This window comes from Camelus dromedarius, chromosome 29 (assembly GCF_036321535.1).
Source record: "Camelus dromedarius isolate mCamDro1 chromosome 29, mCamDro1.pat, whole genome shotgun sequence".
Taxonomy (NCBI): domain Eukaryota; kingdom Metazoa; phylum Chordata; class Mammalia; order Artiodactyla; family Camelidae; genus Camelus; species Camelus dromedarius.
Window position 1 is genome coordinate 17,151,050 of NC_087464.1, and position 19,823 is coordinate 17,170,872.

The following is a 19,823-nucleotide window of genomic DNA, read 5'->3' on the forward strand; positions in this document are numbered from 1 at the left end:
CCCAAAGGTGCGAGACCTGTGAGAATTTTTAAACTTCTTGGAACTAGTTGCCATCATTTTAAATTGGGATATTTCATGAATATCTTGAAAACTTAGGAGATAAGGTATCACTGGGCTGACACTGGCCTTGACTAGCACTGAGCAGTGGGCTGCCCCCCGCAGGTGGGATGAACCCTCCTCTTCTCCAGTCCTCACTCTTCCCAGATGTCTTCCCCTGGCCCCCCTCACCATTTCATGTTACTGCATGGCTCTTATGAGCATTTGCTTTTTTCACCTTTATACATGTTGTTCTGTAACTCTCTTTTTTCACTTAAAAACATAACACAGCATCCTGCTATGCAAATCTGTACTGATCTACCTTATCCTTCTTCATAGGTACAGTCCACCTTCATTCCATATTTGCAAATTTGCCTACTCTCGAACATTTATTTGTAACCCCCAAATCAATATTCACGGCACTTTCAGGGTCATTGTGGACAGGGGCAGAGCTGCAAAAAACTTGAGTCACTTGACTAGCATGTTTCCAGCTGAGGTTGAACAAGGCCATGCTCTGCCTTCCTGCTTCAGCTCTCGTACTGCAAATGAGTGTCCTTTGTTGGGTCAATTTAATGCCACGTTTTTTGTGTTTTTTGTTATTGATTTCACTTTTTAAATGACCCCCAAGCGTAGTGCTGATGTGCTATCTAATGTTCCTAGGATCCAGAAGACTGTGACATAACTTATGGAGAAAATATGTGTTAGATAAGCTTCCTTTGGGCACGAGTCATAGTGTCCCTGGCTGTGACTTCTTTGTTAATGAATCAGCAATACCTTATACTTAGCAAGAGGAAATTGGCCAATCTGTACGTAAGGCTGCTCCAGAAAGTACTAAAGACATTTAAAACTCATGATGAAGCTATAGAGGAGATAGAAAAGTGGATAAATTTGTAGATTCATGAGATGACAGGCAGTAAAACAGCAGAGCTGACAGCACTGTTGTGAGGCTTGAAAGAAAGAAATTTACAGTCACACTGAGTCAGGAAAATGTTACATACTTTCAGTGAGTTCTAGCTGGCTCAAACATTTCAAAAGGCAATAAGGGCATGAAAAATGTTAAATTTGCAGGCAAGCCTGATTCCGCAGATCAGGAGGCTATGGAAAAAAATTTTAAATACCTGCCAAATGTTATACAGGAAAAAGGTCGTGTGGAAGAGCAGGTTTACATTACTGATGAGACCAACTTGTTTTACAAGGACATTGGCAAGCGAACCCCATATACTGCAAATAGCCTCCAAAGTCCCACCTTTAAAATCTTTGAAAGACCCCACAATCAATCATTTGTAAGAAATATGTATTAAATAAGGTGTCTTAATCCAAAGTAGGTCTTTTTTTTAAAATGGAGGTGCTGGGGATTGAACCCGCGTCTTGTACATGCTAAGCATGCATTCCACCACTGCAAATTGTTAGTGTTATCTTTTTAGGGGGGAGAGGCAATTAGATTTATTTGTTTATCTTTATTTTAACGGAGGTACTAGGGATAGAGCCCAGGACCTCATACATGCTAAGTACACACTCTACCACTGAGCTATACCCTCCCCCCAAATAAGGATTTTTTAAATAGAAACACACACAAAACAAGGTTATATGTTGATTGGTGACAAAAATGTTGTGACTAGAGGCTCCCAGGAATCTAACCCTGTATTTCCTCTCTGAGCAATGGTTCTGTATTTGCTAATTCAGTGCTTGCAGAGACTTTATAGAACATAACGACTGTCGTTAAGAAACAAAATTCAACTGAGTAAATGTAAAGTTCAAAGTGGTTTTTTTCAACGATTTATAAATCAAGCAGCATCTTATCTAGCAAGTAGAAAGGAGTCCCAAAGAGCAGCAGAAAAAGAGGTTTTTGTAGACAAAGGAGGCAGGTACCAGGGACGAAGTAGATGACCTTATCTTTCTTTAGGGGGTGGAAGGGGTCGATCAGACAGATTACCTCAATACTGTTGACCAGGAAATTTCAGGAATTATTTAAGTTCTTCAGACTGACCACTTAAGATGACATTCCTGCAAGAGATTAAAATTGCAATTAGGTTAACTATTAAATTTTGGTTTGATGATGTGGGCATAGCACAAATGACTCCATTTGGGCCCTGTTATCTCTTTTTTAACACTGTAAACAATGAGAAACTTAGAATTAAACAATATGGCCTTACCATAGGCAACCTAATCACTCCATCATTGAGCAATATTTAGGTTGATTTTATTTTTTAAAATATTACATCCAGTGTGTACATGCCTCTATATGCATGGATATTTTTCTAAGATAGATACTCAGAAGTTCAAAGGAGATTCGAAGAGTATGCCTATTTGAAATATTAATAGATTCTGCTAAATCATATACCAAAGGCTTCCTCAATTTGCATTCCTACCAACAGTCTGTGAAAGTTGTCATTTTTCTGGATCTTCATCAGACTGTGTATTACCAGCATTCTAAAAAAATTTTTGCCAATTTGGTTGTCATATAATGATATCTCGTTTTTGTGTGTGTATTTGGATTATTGGTGAGTTTGAAAATCCTTTCATATGTTTAGTGAACAATTCATAAGGTTTTAATTGAAAAATATAATAGTTGGATTATCATGTAATGTACTAATGTACAGACTATATAGTCAACCCACATATTCATTGCACTACACATACCAAGTTACCCAGAGCTGATACAGTCTTGTGGCAGCTCCAGGTTCAGCACCATCAGTAGCTTTCTGATGTCATCAAAGACCTAGGTTCTTTCTCTCTTTCTGCTCTGCCATCTCAAGCTGGCTCCCTATCTTACCACAACATGGCTGCAACAGTTTCAGACATCACATCAGCTATGGAAAATCCATAGACAGAATGAAACCATCTCTTCAAGTATGGGAACTGTTCCCAGGAGCCCCCATGAAGGTTACCTTTCTCATTTCCTAGGTCAGAATCGTGTCACTGTTCACCCTTCACACCAGTCACTAGCAAGGAAAATAGGGCCACCATGATTAGCTTAGTGTCTTCAAATAGGCCGGACAGTCCTACCTCAGGGCCCTTGCACTTCCTGGAATGCTCTTCCCTCAGACATCAGCAAGGCATGGCCCCTTTTCTTCTTTCAGTCTTTTCCTACTTCTCACCTTATCAGCAAGGCCTTTCTTGTTCACAATTACACCTCCAGCACTCTCCACTTCTCTTCTCTACTTTAGTTTATTCTAACATACCATGTACTTCACTTATTATTTAAATTTATTGTCCATCTCTTTCAGCCAGAGTGTAAGCTGGATGAGGGTAGGGATTTTGCTATTTTGCTCACTGCCGAATCATTAGCATGTCTTGGCACATATAAAGAACACTCAATAAATATTTGTTGAATGAGGGAGTAAACCATCTGACTGAATTCCACCTGAATCCATCTATCAATTAATTATAAACTCAGGTGAGGGAAAGAGAGGAGGTGTTTACTGACCTCCCCCAAACTCCAGCAATGCTTACACATCAGCAGAGCAGCCTCACGGCCTCTCCACTGTCACCTACCAATCTTTGCTCCCCACACAGCACTGCCATCCAGACTTGGGGTTGCAGCTGCTCCATGGAAGGTGGCACAACTCAGTGGAAGCACAGTTCCCGATGCTGGTTGTGGTCATTCGTCTCACATGACCACACCACCTGATGGAGCCACACGGTAGCTGAGAACCTCTGCTCCAGGACGCTCTGCAGCCTTAGGTGATGGCTTTGGACATGGCTGCCAGGCTCCTCTCATCCCAATGTCCTGCCCTCACCCTCAGTGACTTCAGGATACATGCTGATTCCACCTTCACCACCTGCGCTCATGGTCCTTTCACCTCCTCTGCTCCAGTGACTTACACCTCCAGCTGCTCAACCTCCCAAGACCTGGCCACATGGGAGCCTGCTTCCACTTCAAGAGCCAGAGGGGCCTGTCCAGCCAGTACAGCTCCCACCCCAGTCCCACTGCCATTCTCTCCCCTCCTGTTGTCCTGGGTTCTGCCATCTGACTGGCCTGGGGAGTGGGAAAAAGATGGGGAGACAAAGGAGGGACATAAACACTGGGCCTCAGTGCCCTGGGCTGCCCAGCTTGGGGAGAGTCTCCTCCCTCCTGTTGCTCTTTGAGGCCTGAGGGATTCCCTTACATACGTATAAAAACTTTCACATCACTAGGGAAATTGCTTAATTTCACTAATGTTTTAAGTCAACTGGGAACTCATTACTGGACGTGAATGACAAGAGTGCTTGCCCTCCAGGAACTCCCCAACAGCTTACTGGTCCTCAAGTTTTAAGACCTTGAGAAGAAACTGAGGTGGAAAAACAAAACAGAAACAAACAAACAAACAAACAAAACAGAAAGACTACAGTGTATGGACTCCACCTTGTTTTATTGGAAATTTGAGAATGTTCATGAATACATTTCTTTCTGTTTTCAGAGCACAAGAAGTATTTCTAACTTTTCTGGATAATTCATAGTTATGAACTGTTGGGTCTTGTCCTGGACTTTTTAAATAAATTCAGTGTGACCTTGAAAATAAACTGTCTCCAGGCTATAATCTATTAACCCATGCCTTGAAAATGGGTGATGTTCAAAGATAAATTTTTAAAGAGGACATAATTATGACTCTCTTCAGGTATAAAATGAACATGTGTCAAAGATTTTATTTAACTCATTAATTAATCAGGGAACCAATAACATGTTACAATAGTTCACAACAAAAGCTCACAAGAGAATTCAAAGAACTACATGTACACTTATGTAGGCAGAAAAGGAATGCTAAAATGAATTTATAAATACGTGCAAATGTATCTGCCCACAGATTATACGCAATTATCTGCAATAACCATTGCCTTTTATCAGACACAACTAATTTGTGATTCTATGGACAAGAATAATAGATCAAAGGCCAGAAAAGACAAAGATGTCACAGAAGGGTACCCTTAGAAAGAAAGTAATTTGGGGGAGGAGGGGTCCATTTCAGTCTTTCACTTTTTTCTCACAGCGACCACTGGAGATCAAGAAATTGAATAAATTAAAAATTTAAATGTATACATAATGGTGTATATATTTGTTGAAACGCTGATATGTGTACTTAAGATTTATGCATTTCATTGTATAAATTTTACCTCAGTTAAAAAAATTACAAATTGAGAAAACTTGTGGACATTAAAAATATTATTAATAAAATTAGAAACTAAGCAATACACAGAGACTGGCAGGGCCTGAAAGGGTCGGGCACTAAGAATGAGACATTAGAAACTGGCAAAAGACTCTTGGTGCTGAGGGGGTGGAGTCACCTAACAGGCCTATGTCTGAAGGATGCGCGCACAGTGTCACCTTGGTGAAAACGTGCTGGGGTGACAGAGTGACACCTTGTGGTGGTGCGGAGCAATTGCAGAAACAGCCACTGTCAGAGCTTGAGTGGTTTGGGGTTTTCTCCCACTGGTCTGAGTGTCCACAGGACTCCTTTGTGGGTTATGTAAACCCCAGGGTCCTGACAAGTACAAGAGAATGGGGAGCTCCAAGAAGGAAGTAATTGGCTAACTCAGCAGTTAGAGGCTAGAGCTAGTTTTTTGGGGGTTTTTTGGTTGTTTTGTTTTGTTTTTTTAGAGCTAGTTTTTTCATTTACTTCGGAAAAATGTTTAAAGGCATCCTGACTGTTGTGGTACAGTTCATATTGGCCACATTCATATGTGTAGAAACAAGAATGAAAGGAAATCCACCACAATGGTAGCAGGTTATATTTGGGTTAAGATTACACATGATTTTTACTACTGTTTTTTTTTTTAAAGGTTTCTGTATGTTCCAAAACTTCAACAATACACATATATCACTTTGCTTTTATTTTGTTTTGTTCTGACAGAAATATTAATTTTTCTCATAAAGGGTGTACAATAATATGCTACTGTGGTTCTTAAATTTTTTATTATTTTTTGAAGACAATTTTTTGGAGCAGTTTTAAGTTCACAGCAAAATTAAAGGGAAGGTACAGAGATTTCCTGTGTATCCCCTGCCTCCCCACATGCACAGCCTCCCCCATTATCAACATCCCCACCAAAGTGGTACATTTTGTACCAAGTGGTACATTGGACCTACACTGACACATTACAATCACCCAAAGTCCATAATTTACTTTACAGTTCACTCATGGTGTTGTACATCCTATGAGTTTGGACAAATAAATGTTCAATGACGTGTGTCCATCACTATAGTACCATACAGAATATTTTCACAGCCCTAAAAATTTTCTGGGCTCCATCTATTCATCCCTCCTTGCCCTCCTGACCCAACTCTTGGCAACTACTGATCTTTTTACTGTCTCCATAGTTTTGCCTTTTCCAGCATGTCATACAGCTGGAATAATACAGAATGTGTCCTTTTCAGATTGGCTTCTTTCACTTAGTAATATGCATTTAAGTTTCTATCATGTCTTTTCATAGCTTGATAGCTCATTTTCAGTGCTAAATAGTACTCCAATGTCTAGAGGTACCACAGTTTATTTATCCATTCATCTTCTGAAGGACATCTTGGTTGCTCCCAAGTTTGAGCAGTTATGAAGAAAGTTGCTACAAACATCTGTTTGCAGGTTTTTATGTGGCCATAAAGTTTCACCTCCTTTGTGTAAATACCAAAAAGTGTGATTGCTGGATCATGTGGTAAGACTATATTTAATTTTGTAAGAAACCACCAAACTGTCTTCCAAAGTAGCTGTACTATTTTGTATTCCCACCAGCAATGAATGAGAGTTCTTGTTGCTCCACATCTTTATCAGTGTTTTTTTTTTAATACATAAAGTTTTAAGAGGAAAAAACACAAAATTCCTCAACTCCATTATTATTATTAAAGAAGTAAATAAATGCACACACGGTAAAATTTTTTTACTTTTGATTTTATAGTTTCCTAAAATATAAAATCAAAAGTAAAAAAATCTCCCTTTTGTTTTCTAGTACCTCTTGATAAAGTTAATCACCATTCACACTTTCTTGTGTATTCTATGCAGCAAGAAAAATTTATTAGGTAATCTGTCAGCACATGTATTAAATGTTTCTTTCCTTTACATTTTTTCACAAACTGTGTCATACTATACGCACACCGTTTTGCACCTTGCTTTTTTCGCCCACTAGGAACTCTTTCTCTATTAGCATACAGAGATCAACCTCATTTTTTAAAAGACAGCTGAATTCTAAGGAAAGAGATTCCAAACATTATCTAGGCCTCTATCCATAAACATTTAAATTATTTCAAATTTTTGCTATAAATATTGCAGTAATAAACATTACTGTATGTATCTGGACATATTTTTATGATTCTATTTACAGGTCATATTCCTAGCAATAGAATTGCTGGTTCTCCTTCCAAAATCTCTGCACCAGTTTATACCACCACTAATAGTATGAGAGTGAATTATTTTTTTCTTCACTGTCAACACTCCTGTGTATTATCACACTTAAAATATTTTGCCAACACCACAGGAGAAAATGGCATCTATATTCGTTTTGATTTGCATTTTAAAAATTATTGGTGGGTTTGAGCTTTCTCTGTCTCTGTCTCTCTCCCTCCCTCTCTCCCTGTGACCTGCTTATTCTTATCCTTTACTCATTTTCCTATTAAGTTCTTGGTCTTTTTCATGATCACATCTATAAACTCGTAGTAAATTAGAAATCAACCCTTAGTTTGTCACATGTTACAAATATTTCCCCCACTTTGTCATTTCTTTTTGACTTCATTTATAGTCTATGATGCTTTTTGGATGTTTTTAATTTTGTGTGTTCAAATTTATCTTTATTTTTCTTCCTGATTTCTGAGTGCATCAGTTTATAATTCAAAAAAATTCAAGTTGCTCGTGTGTGCGTGTGTGTAAATTATATCAAACATACAATAGTAAAAGCTCACTAGGGGGAAAGAATATGGCACCAAACCATTCCCTGGGGAGATCTCTACCTCCCAGGCCATGTGGCTCAGTAAATCTCATAGTCACTGGCTTCATTAATTTTGTAAAGGAGTATATTAGGAGCAGCAAAATGATTTGATGAGCCAGTTAGGGATCTTGTCTTAAAGCCTCTTTTGCACACCCAAGTGTATTGGAAGCTTTTACTAAAGGTTTCCAAAAATTTGCTTTTCTTTCCAGTGGTCAACTATTCTCATTATACTATTCTTCCTATACAGTAAGCAGCCTAAGAATTATGTGTATGTGTGTGTAATGTGTGTGTGCACATGAACATTCCTGTATTTCAATTTTTTTCCCTTTTTTCTTCCTATTTTTATAATTCGTCTTTACTTGTGATACCTGGGAGATCCTGAAGATTATGGAGCTAGATCTCTTCTAAAATACCCCTCTCGAGCTACCCCAGGCAGCTCCCGTGCCTCTGTGTCTTGGCAAGCACCACCCCACTTTGGGGCTTCCTCCTGAGTCATTCTGTCCAGCCCAGAGCACCCTTGTGTCTTCCCAGAAATATCCCTGAATAGAGCAGTTCAGAATAGGGCGTGGGAATGGGCCGGAGGTTGTAAATCCATTTTCCTCCTTGGCACGAAGAGGTCAGAGGAGCCCGGGCCAGGCAGCTGAGAAAGAGAAGAGCTGGCGTGCCCCGAGGAACAACCTAAGGCCTTTTGGGCCCAAAGGGCCTCCCTCTGCCACACTAAATGCAAACCATTCAAAAAACGAAACAAAACAAAAACCAGGAAAAGATACTGGTCTTGTGGAATTAAAAAAAAAAATGCATTCTAAACAAAAAAAAAAATCCTGCTCTAGGTCTCCTTTTCACATGGCATGTGTTGTGTCATACTTAAGTTCGCAGTTGTTCGGTGACACATCCTTGGACTGAAGCTCATACTTCCGTTTGTAAAATAAACGTTTCCCCGATCCTATGCTCTAGTTCCTCTTCCCGTCTGGGCATTCCCGGGACCAGCCCCTCTTTAGTCCTTTCCTTCTCTTTAGGCCAGTTGTACAGCATCCTACAACACTGTCCCTTTAAATGACCTCTTCCCAGTCACATTTTGTGGCCCATCGCTGTGGCACAACTAGCAACAATGAGACACACCTTTCGTACAACCAGAGGAGTCTCCTTTCATACTCCGGCATCGTCATTGAGGAAGTAGGTGTGATTAAGCAATGATGGGGGTCTTGGTTAGGGGGAGTTACTTCCTGCGTCCTCAAGGTCCAAAGGCCCCTCCTGCCTCAATGCCTGGGCCTCATCTGCTCAGGTGTCATCAGCCCTGATTGTGACCAGGTGTCATGGAGAGTGCCCATACCCCTCCTCATCTTTATCATCTCCATCAACTCGAGATGAGCTGGGAGCTCCCAAAAGGCCTTAGACTGAGCATTCCTTGGGTGAGTTTCCTTCTTGCTCAGCATCTAAAGACAAGTAGTGACACATGTACTTTCTGCCTGTCCAGTTTTTCCTAACAGGTCTTCACCAAATCAGAAAGCTCACCTTTGTGTGTGGTATTAGTAAGGAAATCTAGGAGCCAGATCCAATCCCCTCTCACCCTGGTGGGTCCAGGGAGTGGGCATGTGATTTAGACTCAATTAGCCACACGCTCGTTCCCTGGTCTTGGAATCTTGAGAGGAAGGCAGGCAAACAGAGATGGTGTAACATCCCCAGGACTCATGGGGTGGGCAGACTAGACTGTTTCTGCTAATTGATTGTTGCTGTGGTTCTTAGGACTTGTTCTCAAGCCTGATCCCTCAACTCCCATTTACTCTGTGAGTTCCTTGATATTCTTTCAGTAAGTCCCATTAGAGTTAGCCAGAGTAGTCCCCTGAAGTTTTTAACCAAGAGCGCTCACTGGTAGAACAGAGCTTCTGTCATCCCTGTAGTTTGGTGGATGGAGAAAGGAATTGCTTGGAGGAGCAACCCTACTCACTGAACTATGCTGTGTTTTTGAATTTGTTTGCTGTCTCAGGGCACTGGCTTGGGTTCCAGGACCACAATGCCAGGAAATGGTCTTAAATGTGACTTGCTCTCTATCTAAATGTGGGATGAGTTGACATTGGCCAGGACCAACTTCTCAGAGAATCAGGCACAGGACAGAAATGGTTGGATCCAGGATTCTCCTGTGACAAGTTTCTTGTGGTCATGGGTTGTCTTGGGATAGGAGAAGAGGAAAATGAACTCAGGCTGCTGGGAAGTTTCAAATGTATCCCACCCCTCAATCTCCAAACCCAACCACACAAATAATTTCCCATTTGTGTAAATTTCCATTCCCGGTGAGGATGGAAAAGTGGAGATACAAATTTTTGTTAATACACAAGATCATCTCACGAATGATCATCCTCAATCATTTTGGAGATCTTGCTCTCTAGGAATGCTGACCACTGGAGAGGTGGTGGCTAGGAATTCTGCATCCAGGCACTTACTGCACATTTCCCAGGCTAGCCTGGAGGTGGTGCTGTTTGCATGTGGTCACTTGGGCCCAATAATTTAAGATGCTACCGTGCCAGGGATGTAGCATTCAATAGCTGAACCTCCTTTGCATCCTTAAAAAAAATTTTTTTAATGGAGCATACTGGGGATTGAACCCAGGATCTCATGCACTCTACTACTGAGCTATACACCACTCCCCCCCACTTTGCATCTTTATATTTAAAGAGGTTAATTAGTGGGAAATGAATGAAATTCAAATATCTTTGGAGTGGTGCAGAGAACTTTCTAAGAATGACACAAAACTCAGAAGCTATAAATAGACAAGATCGACAAATTTGACGGCATAAACATGTCAAGTTTCTATATGAAAAAAACAAAAAGCAAAAAGCAAACTGAGAAGGATAGTAGCGACTTCTGTGACAAAGGAATCATTTTCTTAATATACTAAGAGCTCTTATGAGTAAATCCAATTTAAAAAGTGGGAAGAAGATACGCACAATCAGTTCATGGAAACGAGATTAAAATCACCAGCAAACACGAAACATTTCTCAAACGCTCATAAAGTGAAAACGAAACTTAAATGAAAATTAAAACAAATGTCATTTGATTGTGCGTGCCCCCAATAATTGCTCCGTATAAAAATACAAGAATGTTCCATCACAGATCATTAAGAGTGTCTTTCTCTCCATTCTATTTCTTCCTGGGGTTTCCAGGCAGTTTCTCACCTGTTGTCATATGGTGATGGGGCAGCCATTTCTTCAAGGGCGCCAACCGTGGGAACACTACGATAGAGGCCAATCTCCCACTCTCACCTCCTAGTGCTAAGACTGACAATAAGTAACATTGGGATAAGTACTAAAATGGAGACGTTGAAGAGGTATGCTAGGCGCGGGAGGTGATGATGGAGCGGGCTCCACACAAGAGGGGATGGACGAAAGCATGGTAATTCTGTGGTAGAAAAGGCAGGACAGGGCTTTCCTCCAGACGCAGGAACACCACGTGCGAAAACAAAGGGGTGTCGTAAGACAGGTGTGTGTGGATCTGCAAATTGAGGGAGGGGAGCCGGGCTCGGACCAGAAAGGACTTCTTCGGTGCAGATTCCTTTCCTGCCCCCGGTGTGCTTTCAGACGTCGAGGGGCCTAATAATATTACTTGCCACATAGTTCACAGCTTCCATCCAGATTTCCCTTTTTACAGAGGGAAGGACTTATGGAAGACTTAAAGAAGTGAAACGATCTGCTCTGGCCCATACTAGGGACTTGACGGCCAGTCGGCGCACTTTCCTACCTCTGGCCCTCCGGCACCCCGTAGGTTATCAACCCAAAGCTCCGCTCCCTGGCCCGAGGTCTCGGTCGGCTCGGCGGACTACATCTCCCACAATGCCTTCGGCCCAGCCTCCCTCCCGCCTCCCGCTGGGTCTGTCCCCGCCAGTAGGAAAGCAAAGTTTCCAGGGGCCGTTCTCGGCAGCCAATGAGCGCGGCGGGGGGCGGGCCTCTCCCGTCCATTGTTCTCGGTGCCCCTCGGGCTTGAGCCTCCGTGACTCCGGAGGGGCCGGGCCGTGCCTGGGGGCACTTTTGTGCGCGGAGAGGCCGCCCGAGCGGGATCTGGTTTCTGGAGAGGTGAGCCCGGAGAGACAGAGGTAGAGCCGCGCGGGCCAGGGGAGTAGCTCGAGGCGAGGGGATAACGGGCCTGGAGCCAGTGCGGGCAGCCCTGCTGGGGGAGGGGCGTCGGGGGCGCTGTCCGCATCCCGCGCTGCGCCGCTGTGCGGGTTTAGGCTCCCGGTCCGCTCAGCCGCCGGACCCTGACTCTTCTCCCTAGCGGTGAGCACCTTGTACATCCAACCAGAGGCGCACGGTTTGGACTGGAAAGCACATTGGACGACATCCCGCTTAGCTCCTCATTTTACAGATGGGGAAACTGAGCTTTAGAGGGGGTGTGTCTTGTCTCAGGTCAGACAACGAATTAGTTGACTAGGAGCAGTTTTCCTGGGCTTCCAAGTAAGAGCTGTGTTATACCTGTTTCTTCTAGCCATTTGGTAAATACACATTGAGAACTTAAGTGTCCCCACTAGCTTTTCTTTTTCCCTCTTTTAAAAAAGTTTTTCCTTCCCTATTTTGGAGGGAGGGGTGTTATCTGAGTCTTTATAATGCAGTAATGATATTTTAAAATAACTTTTCATTGCGTTTTAGTCTTTATTTTAAATAATTTGTAGTATCACTGCTCACAACATTTTGTAAAATTTCCATTCAGGTTTTTTTTTCTTGTGTATGTGTTCATTTTCTTTTTTTTTTAAAGGTATTGGGGTCATACTGTGTCTATGGTTTTTCTGCCTCGCTTGTTTTGTTTTTATCCATTGATTTTCACATTATCAGCGTTACCTTAAATCATTAATAATTAATAATCCTTGTCAGCATAATTTTTTAAATATTTAAAATTCCATACAGCAGAGTGCACGAATCTTAAATTTCATATGCATGCTCTTATGCAACCATTGTCAAACCAAGATATACAACATTTCCAGCTTCTTTGAGCCCCTTCTCAGTCAGTAACCCCCACCCTCAAAGGTAGCCATTTTACGTCAGAATAGTTTTTAATATATTTTACTATATTTATATTTAATATGGATGTGCCATAATTAACTATTTTGCTGCTGGATTTTTAATGTGTCAGATTTTTTTTTTTTTTGCAATTAGAAACAATGCTATGGTTGTGTGTCTTTGCAAATAAATTTCTCATAGCAAAGATGGTTATTTTTATGAAAATTCCTTAGGGGGTAAGCTAGATCTAAGAGTATGAACATTTTTAAAACTTCATATTTTAAAATATGGTAATAATGCAGTTGAGATATTACCTTCCTTCTAGTGAGGCTCAAAGTGCTTTGACATCTGATCCTTTGCTAATCTTTAAGTTGTCCCCTTCAGATAAGTAGGATGGGTGTGATTATCTCTACTTACTAGGCGATCAGTGAGGTTAAGTGACTGGGTTGTATATTAGGTCAAGGTCACTCACTCTGCCGTAAGTCTGAACTGACTCAGGGCAGGATAACTCAGTCCTGGGTTCTTGCGAGGGCTTTGAATTTCTGATACTCATACTTTGGTCTCTTGGAAAGAAAAATACTGTATTTTTTATACTTGTGATTCTTCTTTTCTTGCCATAGAGATGTTTTCAAGAATAAGCCATTTTTCCTTTAAGAAGGGCAGGAAACTTCTGTTGATTTGCGGATGTAAGAATCACTTGGTGGCCTGACCTGGGCTGCTGTGAGTTTTAGGACAGTTTACTTATTGATTCTGGTTCTTTCTTGTTCTTAGGCAGACTGCTTGTTGAAATTTGAGGAGGGAGCTGCCTTCTCGGAGAGCCTGGCTGGAAAAGACTAAAGTTCAAGGTTAAAAGCCCCAAGACTGCGGATGATGGCCTCAGAGGTGCCGAGAGTAACCACTCCTCTGAGCCCCTTAGTCCAGATGCCTCAAGAGGAGGATGAGCAGGAGGAGGAGGTGGCCACCATGATCCTGGAGGACGACTCCTGGGTGCAGGAAGCTGTGCTGCAGGAGGATGGCCCTGAGGCTGAGCCCTTTCCTGAGAGTGCTGGCAAGGGCAGCCCCCACGAGGAGGCAGCTGGGGGGCCACAGGGTGCACTTGGCCGCCTTCGAGAGCTCTGTCGGCGCTGGCTGAGGCCAGAGGTGCACACCAAGGAGCAAATGTTGACAATGCTGCCAAGGGAAATTCAGGCCTGGCTGCAGGAGCATCGGCCTGAAAACAGCGAGGAGGCAGCGGCCCTGGTGGAAGACTTGACCCAGACCCTTCGGGACAGTGGTAAGATGCAGACCCTTATAAGGTGAGGGCGGGAGCACCCCTCTGAGGTGGAGGGGTGTGGGTTTGCAGAGGAGGAGAAGGTGGTATCCAGGACTGAGTCTGGGTCGGTGTCATCCCTCTACTCTGTCTGCAGGCAGTCAGCCCATTGTCATGCTTTTTAACGCCCTGGTTGTGTACAGTGACAGTTCCAGAATTTCAGTGTAAGAGGGGCTTAGAGGACTATTCTTGGGGCTACATTTACAGAGTTAGCACAGTTTTTACTTCTGTGTTTATTCGGAGTGGTTGGGAAGCTGATGGAGGTTATGGGGGGCAGAGGCTGGGAGACCCTGTAAACCACCCTTTGGCACTTTCACCTGGTTGTACAGTAAACACCCAAATATTTAAGTTCCAACAGTCAGAAAAACCAAATCCTATTTTTTAAAAGTGATTATTTTTGTGAAATCAAGGTAAGTGACTAGTAAACCAGCTAATAATTAGGGACTTATCTGTGGTATAAAGCCATCCTGGGGTCTTAAAAGAGTAATTCCAAACTTGAGCTTTGTGCAACAGTTAGTATATTTGTCTGTTGTGTTATTCATACGTTGTGGGATCCAGATGTGCCGTTTAACAACTCTAGCTCCATTCTGGTCTTCAGTTGTAAACTGGACTCCCTTGATTACCAGGTATTTACTCAGATCTACCTGCACTGTCAGGACCCGTGGGAAATGATGGCTGGCTGCCTCTGTGCTGATAAGTGTAGAAGTTCAGGAAAAGGAGTGGGGAGAGGAAAGGTCAGAGAAGGTGTCACAGAGGATGTGAAACTTGAGCAGGAATTGCAGCTGGAGTGGGGTTTGGAAAGGTGTGGGACAGGAGGAAGGCATGGCATCCCAGAGGAGCTGTGCTCAGTAGAGGCTGGGAGGGTGGACCCGCCTGGGAGAGTTCAGGTGACAATAAGGAAGGCTGGCTGATTGGAGTGAAAAGTGTGTTTTTAAGAAGTGGTGGGAAGTAGAGTCCAGGGGAAGAGTGGGTGGAGGCTTGGACTGAATGTCTTTGGCCTCAGCAGGTTCTAAACTAGGGCCCGAGGGCCGTGGGAGGAAGCTGAGTCGAGCAACAGGATGCAGGTTTGATTAGAGCAGGGGGAGGCTGGAGGTAAGAGAGCAGCTAGGAAGCCGCCTAGACACTGGGTGTGCAGGGATAGGGGTTGGGCTGAGGTGGGGACAGCAGGGGACAAGGAAGAGATTGGACACGTGTGGGAAAGAACTAATAGTAACACTGGCCAGCATTGATCTATCCTTTTGGGGGCCAGGCAGTATGCCTAGCATCTCATATGCAAAACGCATGTAAACTTCACCACCTTGGTAGAAATGTAGGATTATTATCATCAGAGAAGATAAGTGACTCCCTTAAGGTCCTACAGCTAGTACAAGGCTGAATCAGGATTCCAGCTTGTGGGTCTGAGGACATGGCTCATGTTCTTAAGCATTTTGTCACATCTGTGATGCAGAAATGATAGTTCCCAGTAGGGTGTTGGAAAGAGGGGATGCAAATGAGGACTAAGACAACAGTGACTAAATCAGAGGCATTTCACCTAGAGGATTCAGGAGACTGGAAAGGGAAGGTGGTTTGGGGGCAGAGTTGTAACAGTGCCCAGGGCCTTGGGAGATGTGAGCAGAGCTGTCCTTTGGAGAAAAGGGTGGTCAGGGAGGGCCTGCTGTGAGCCCCGCCCTGCACTGAGCACCATACATGTCTGTGTCCATGTCACTGACAGTCTCGGGAGGTAGGTGGGACTGTCACTTTATAGACGAGGGAATGGAAGTTCAGCAAGGTCAAGCTCTTCCTTGAGGTCATACAGCTGGTTAGTAGTGGAGCCAGGATTCAAACTCCAGTCTCTTTGCCTCCACGTGTGTTTGGTAGATCCCACGCTGTATTTGAAGCAAAGGCCCTGAAAAAACGCTTTGAATTTTATTCTTCCTACTTAAAAAAATGAAAAACCTCTCACTCGCTTTAAAAACTTTACTTGTCTCCTGATAGATGTGGCAAGTTTGTAATGAACCTCAGGATCTTCAGTTAGATGCCATGGAGAGGCCAGAGGGGTGGAGGGCTGAGGACAGTCCTCTGGGGTTATTGTTCACTTGGGGAAGTCACAAGGCAGGGGGTCAGGTCTTGTCTGGTGTCTCTGAGGCAATGACAGGCTCGCACTGTGACAGCCCTGCCCACCTGGCTTACTGGAGGGGCTTTGTGCTTGTCATCTTTCCTGGGACATCCCAGATTGAGTCCCAGATTGAGTGAGTTTGTCAGTGCTCTGATTTCTGCCTTTGAGACCATCTTTGTTGGATTTTATTTGTTTTATGCATGCTCCCACCTTCCTCCTGATGCTCAGAGGAACCTCTGCAATTATCTCCATCTCTTCTCAAACATTTACTCAACATAAGACCACTTGATCTCTAGTCTGTTTGTCCAGCTTGGGACCTTTGGTCACATTTACCTAGCACAGGACATTTCAAGGCCTGGTTAGACAGTGGTTGTTCAATATTTGACTGGCAGTCACCTCGAAGGTGCTCACAGTGAAAGTATCTTGTACTTCTAGTTGAGATTGGACCTATATTAATAGTTGAAGTGGTAAAGCTCATCTCTTTCTGAGTGTCTCCCCGGGACATTTTAATCCCCACACGCAGCCCTAATTCAGGTCCTTGGTATTTCACCCGAACTCTTGCCTCCAAAGGGAACCTGCCGTCAGCCTCCTTCCCCTACATTGCAGCTGCTCCACTCCCACCCAAGTAATCGGATGCTTTCCTGCTTCAGAATCTTCTTCAGTTTCCCAGTGTCTCTAAATCAAGCATGACTTCTTTGTTCTGCTTGCAACATGTGGCCTTGAGTGACCTGGCTCAGATGGCTCCTGGCCGGTCCTCCCCTCATCCCCTTGCCACAGCCCTGGCTCCATTCAGACTAGATCTTGCTGTTTCTTGAACGTAGCCTGTGCTTTCTAGCATTCACCTGTGCTCCTGAATGTTGACTTGGAATGGTCTTGTCCGTTCCCATGTGATAAAATCCTGGTTGTTCGTTGAGTGCATCGCTTTGGAGACCTGCCCCATAAAGCTGTCCTTACTTCTGGCCCCTCTTCCCCGTCCCCAGTTCCACCCAGCCGGGAGCCTCTGATCACCTCTGCTAGAAGTCATCTCCCCCAGAACATTTGGATTCTCCTTCTCTTTCGGCTTTTTATCATATCCCGTTGTGTTTTCTACTTATATAAATACTCATCTTATTTCTTCTAGGAACCTATAAAATTCCAAAAGTCGGGAGGAGGGTATCGCTCAAGTGGTAGAGTGCATGCTTAGCATACACAAGGTCCTGAGTTCAATCCCCAGTACCTCCTCCAAAAATAAATAAATAAGTAAACCTAATTACCCCCCCCCCAAAAAAAAGATAAATTAAAAACAAGTTTTGGGGTTTTTTTTTAATTCCAAAAGTCAAGGAACTTGGCCTTTTTTAATTTTTCACTCTCACCGCACCACACCAGGCACAATGCCCTACACATAGTGGGAACTTGTTAGGATAGTAAATGAAGCCTTCCTGCCTCCCTGCAGGTGGGAGCGGCTCACCTGCTGGGTCCCTGAAGGAGACGGACAGACAGCTACTTCATTCCAGGCTTATCTCCTTTTCCTTGAGAAAGCCAAGCTAAACTTTTGTTTTAAAACAAAATGGGGTCAAGGCCAAATGTGGCAGAACATAGCCAGGGATACTTCCAAATCTGAAAGGAAGCGTAGATAAGACTGTAGCTTAGACCTGGCGAATACTCAGGCCAGTAGGCAAGTCAGGCAGCTCAGTCCAGCAAAAGAGCACCTACTCTTAGGTTCTCGTTCTCGGAAGCTCCACATTAATCCTTGGTTTATATTCAGCAAACTCGGTGAATACTGTCGCATTTATGCTGTTATTCAAGATATTTTTAAATATGGAGAACGTGTTTCTGGGTTCAGAGGTGTGCACTATTCCTCCTCCTCAAGTTCCAAAGGCTCGAGGATAGAAGCCGGGAGGCGGCCTTTTCCACCTGCTGTTATCCAGCCAGACTGGTAGGGATAGTACATGGAACTGGCAGCATTTACTTGAATGGACAAGCTTTGGACTGGGAAACCTAAGGTGTGGTGAGTCCATAGCCCAAGAGGGACATTTGCCTGAAGGTGTCTTGCAATGGGGAGCTGGTCTTGGATGTGGCCACCAGTACACAAATGACAGAGAAAATGAAACTGCGGAGGTCTGGACTTGCTAGCCTCAGTAGGGCAGTACCCTTCCTGTAGCGACCATCTGTCCAGAGATGCGGTCTTTCCGTTTAGATGAGATTGGTTCATGCCTGGAGCTGTGTTTTCAGCCTGTGTCTCACAGGCCTGTTGAAAGACTGTTTATGAAAAGTACTAATTATCTCTGTTGTTTGTTACAAATTACTGTTGTAAAAACCAGTACACTTCTGGTTTTTTTCCCCTAGTGATTTGGGGAATAACAACCCAAATTTTCCAAGGCAGTCTTGAATATAAAATCTTTGTACTTGTAAATCATCAAAATGTCACCAATTCCAATATCTGGCAGCCAAACCATACCTCTCAGACTGTCTCATTTCCCTCTGTAAGAGGCCTGGGCCCTGGGGCCAGAAGTCATTTCTTAAATTGTGTGGCCCAATTTTTGTCCAGAAAGTATAGTCACTAGAGCTGAGACAGCTTGTCCCGGACTGTTCTCTAATTGCTCTGCCCACATTCATCTAACTTTCTGTGTGAAGCTAGCAGAAAAATACCTTTAGAGCCCAGAGACCAGTGGACTCATGCCACAGCGGCCTCCACCAGATAACCCCAGACCAGTGTGGTTGCAACATCAGGGTGAAAGGGGAAATGCTCCTCTCCTAACAGATTCATTTTATCTCATACAAGCACCGTCACTCAAGAAAGAAACTGCTGACATCAGAGGGGAGCAAAGGGGAAATGATAGGGCTCAAAATTGACAAACGCCTGACATATAAATCCTCTAAACGTTAGTGCAGTGTGGGGTCCCTGCACCAGCGTCATCAGCTCCACCTGGAAATGTGTTAAAATGTGTTCCTGGGCCCCACTTCAGACCTACTGAACCAGAAACCCTGGGGGTGGGGGTCTGGCACTCAGGTTTAACAAGCCCTCCAGGTGATCCTGCTTCAGTCTCCTGTTTGAGAACCACTGCACTAGACCTCTGGTTCTCAAACTTGGCATCACATGGGAATCACTGAAGTCCTGGAGCCCACTTCCAGGCATTCTGATTTTCTAATTTAGTTGGCATGGGGTGTGGCCCAGGCCAGGGAGTTTTGAAAGCCCCCCTGGTGGTTTAAAGATGCAGCAAAATTTAAAAACCACTGCTCCAGAGCCTTGTTACTCAGGGTTTGGTCCATGCCCCCAGAACATTGGGGTCACCTGGGAGCTTGTTAGAACCGCACACTCTTGGTCTCCGCCCAGCCCCACTGAAGCATAATCTGCATTTAACAAGATCTCCAGGTGATTTGTATGCCCTTTGAAGTTTGAGAGGCACTCTAGACTAGAGAGAATGGAGGTTACCAACTTCAAACCTACTCTTATCCAGCAGTTGAGTGGAAGAGTCACAGCGACCTGTCCAGCTGTCCTCAGCATCTCACCTGGCTTTTGGTGGGCACTGGCAACAGC

General features: G+C 43.7%; 1 protein-coding gene across 11 annotated transcripts in view; it reads left to right on the plus strand.

Annotated features, from left to right (window-relative positions):
- The first annotated feature begins 11,863 nt into the window (after window positions 1–11,863).
- Window positions 11,864–19,823, plus strand: part of ZSCAN2 (zinc finger and SCAN domain containing 2) — a 28,024-nt gene continuing 20,064 nt past the window's right edge. For 10 of the 11 annotated variants that reach the window (XM_031440613.2, XM_031440609.2, XM_064480605.1 and 7 more), the window contains exons 1-2: window positions 11,864–11,984; window positions 13,674–14,175. In XM_031440613.2, the coding sequence (XP_031296473.2) occupies window positions 13,770–14,175 (406 nt within the window). In that variant the 5' untranslated portion in view covers window positions 11,864–11,984; window positions 13,674–13,769. Of the gene's footprint in view, window positions 11,985–13,673; window positions 14,198–19,823 lie in introns of all 11 variants that reach the window. The other variant, XM_031440619.2, reaches the window with a different exon arrangement.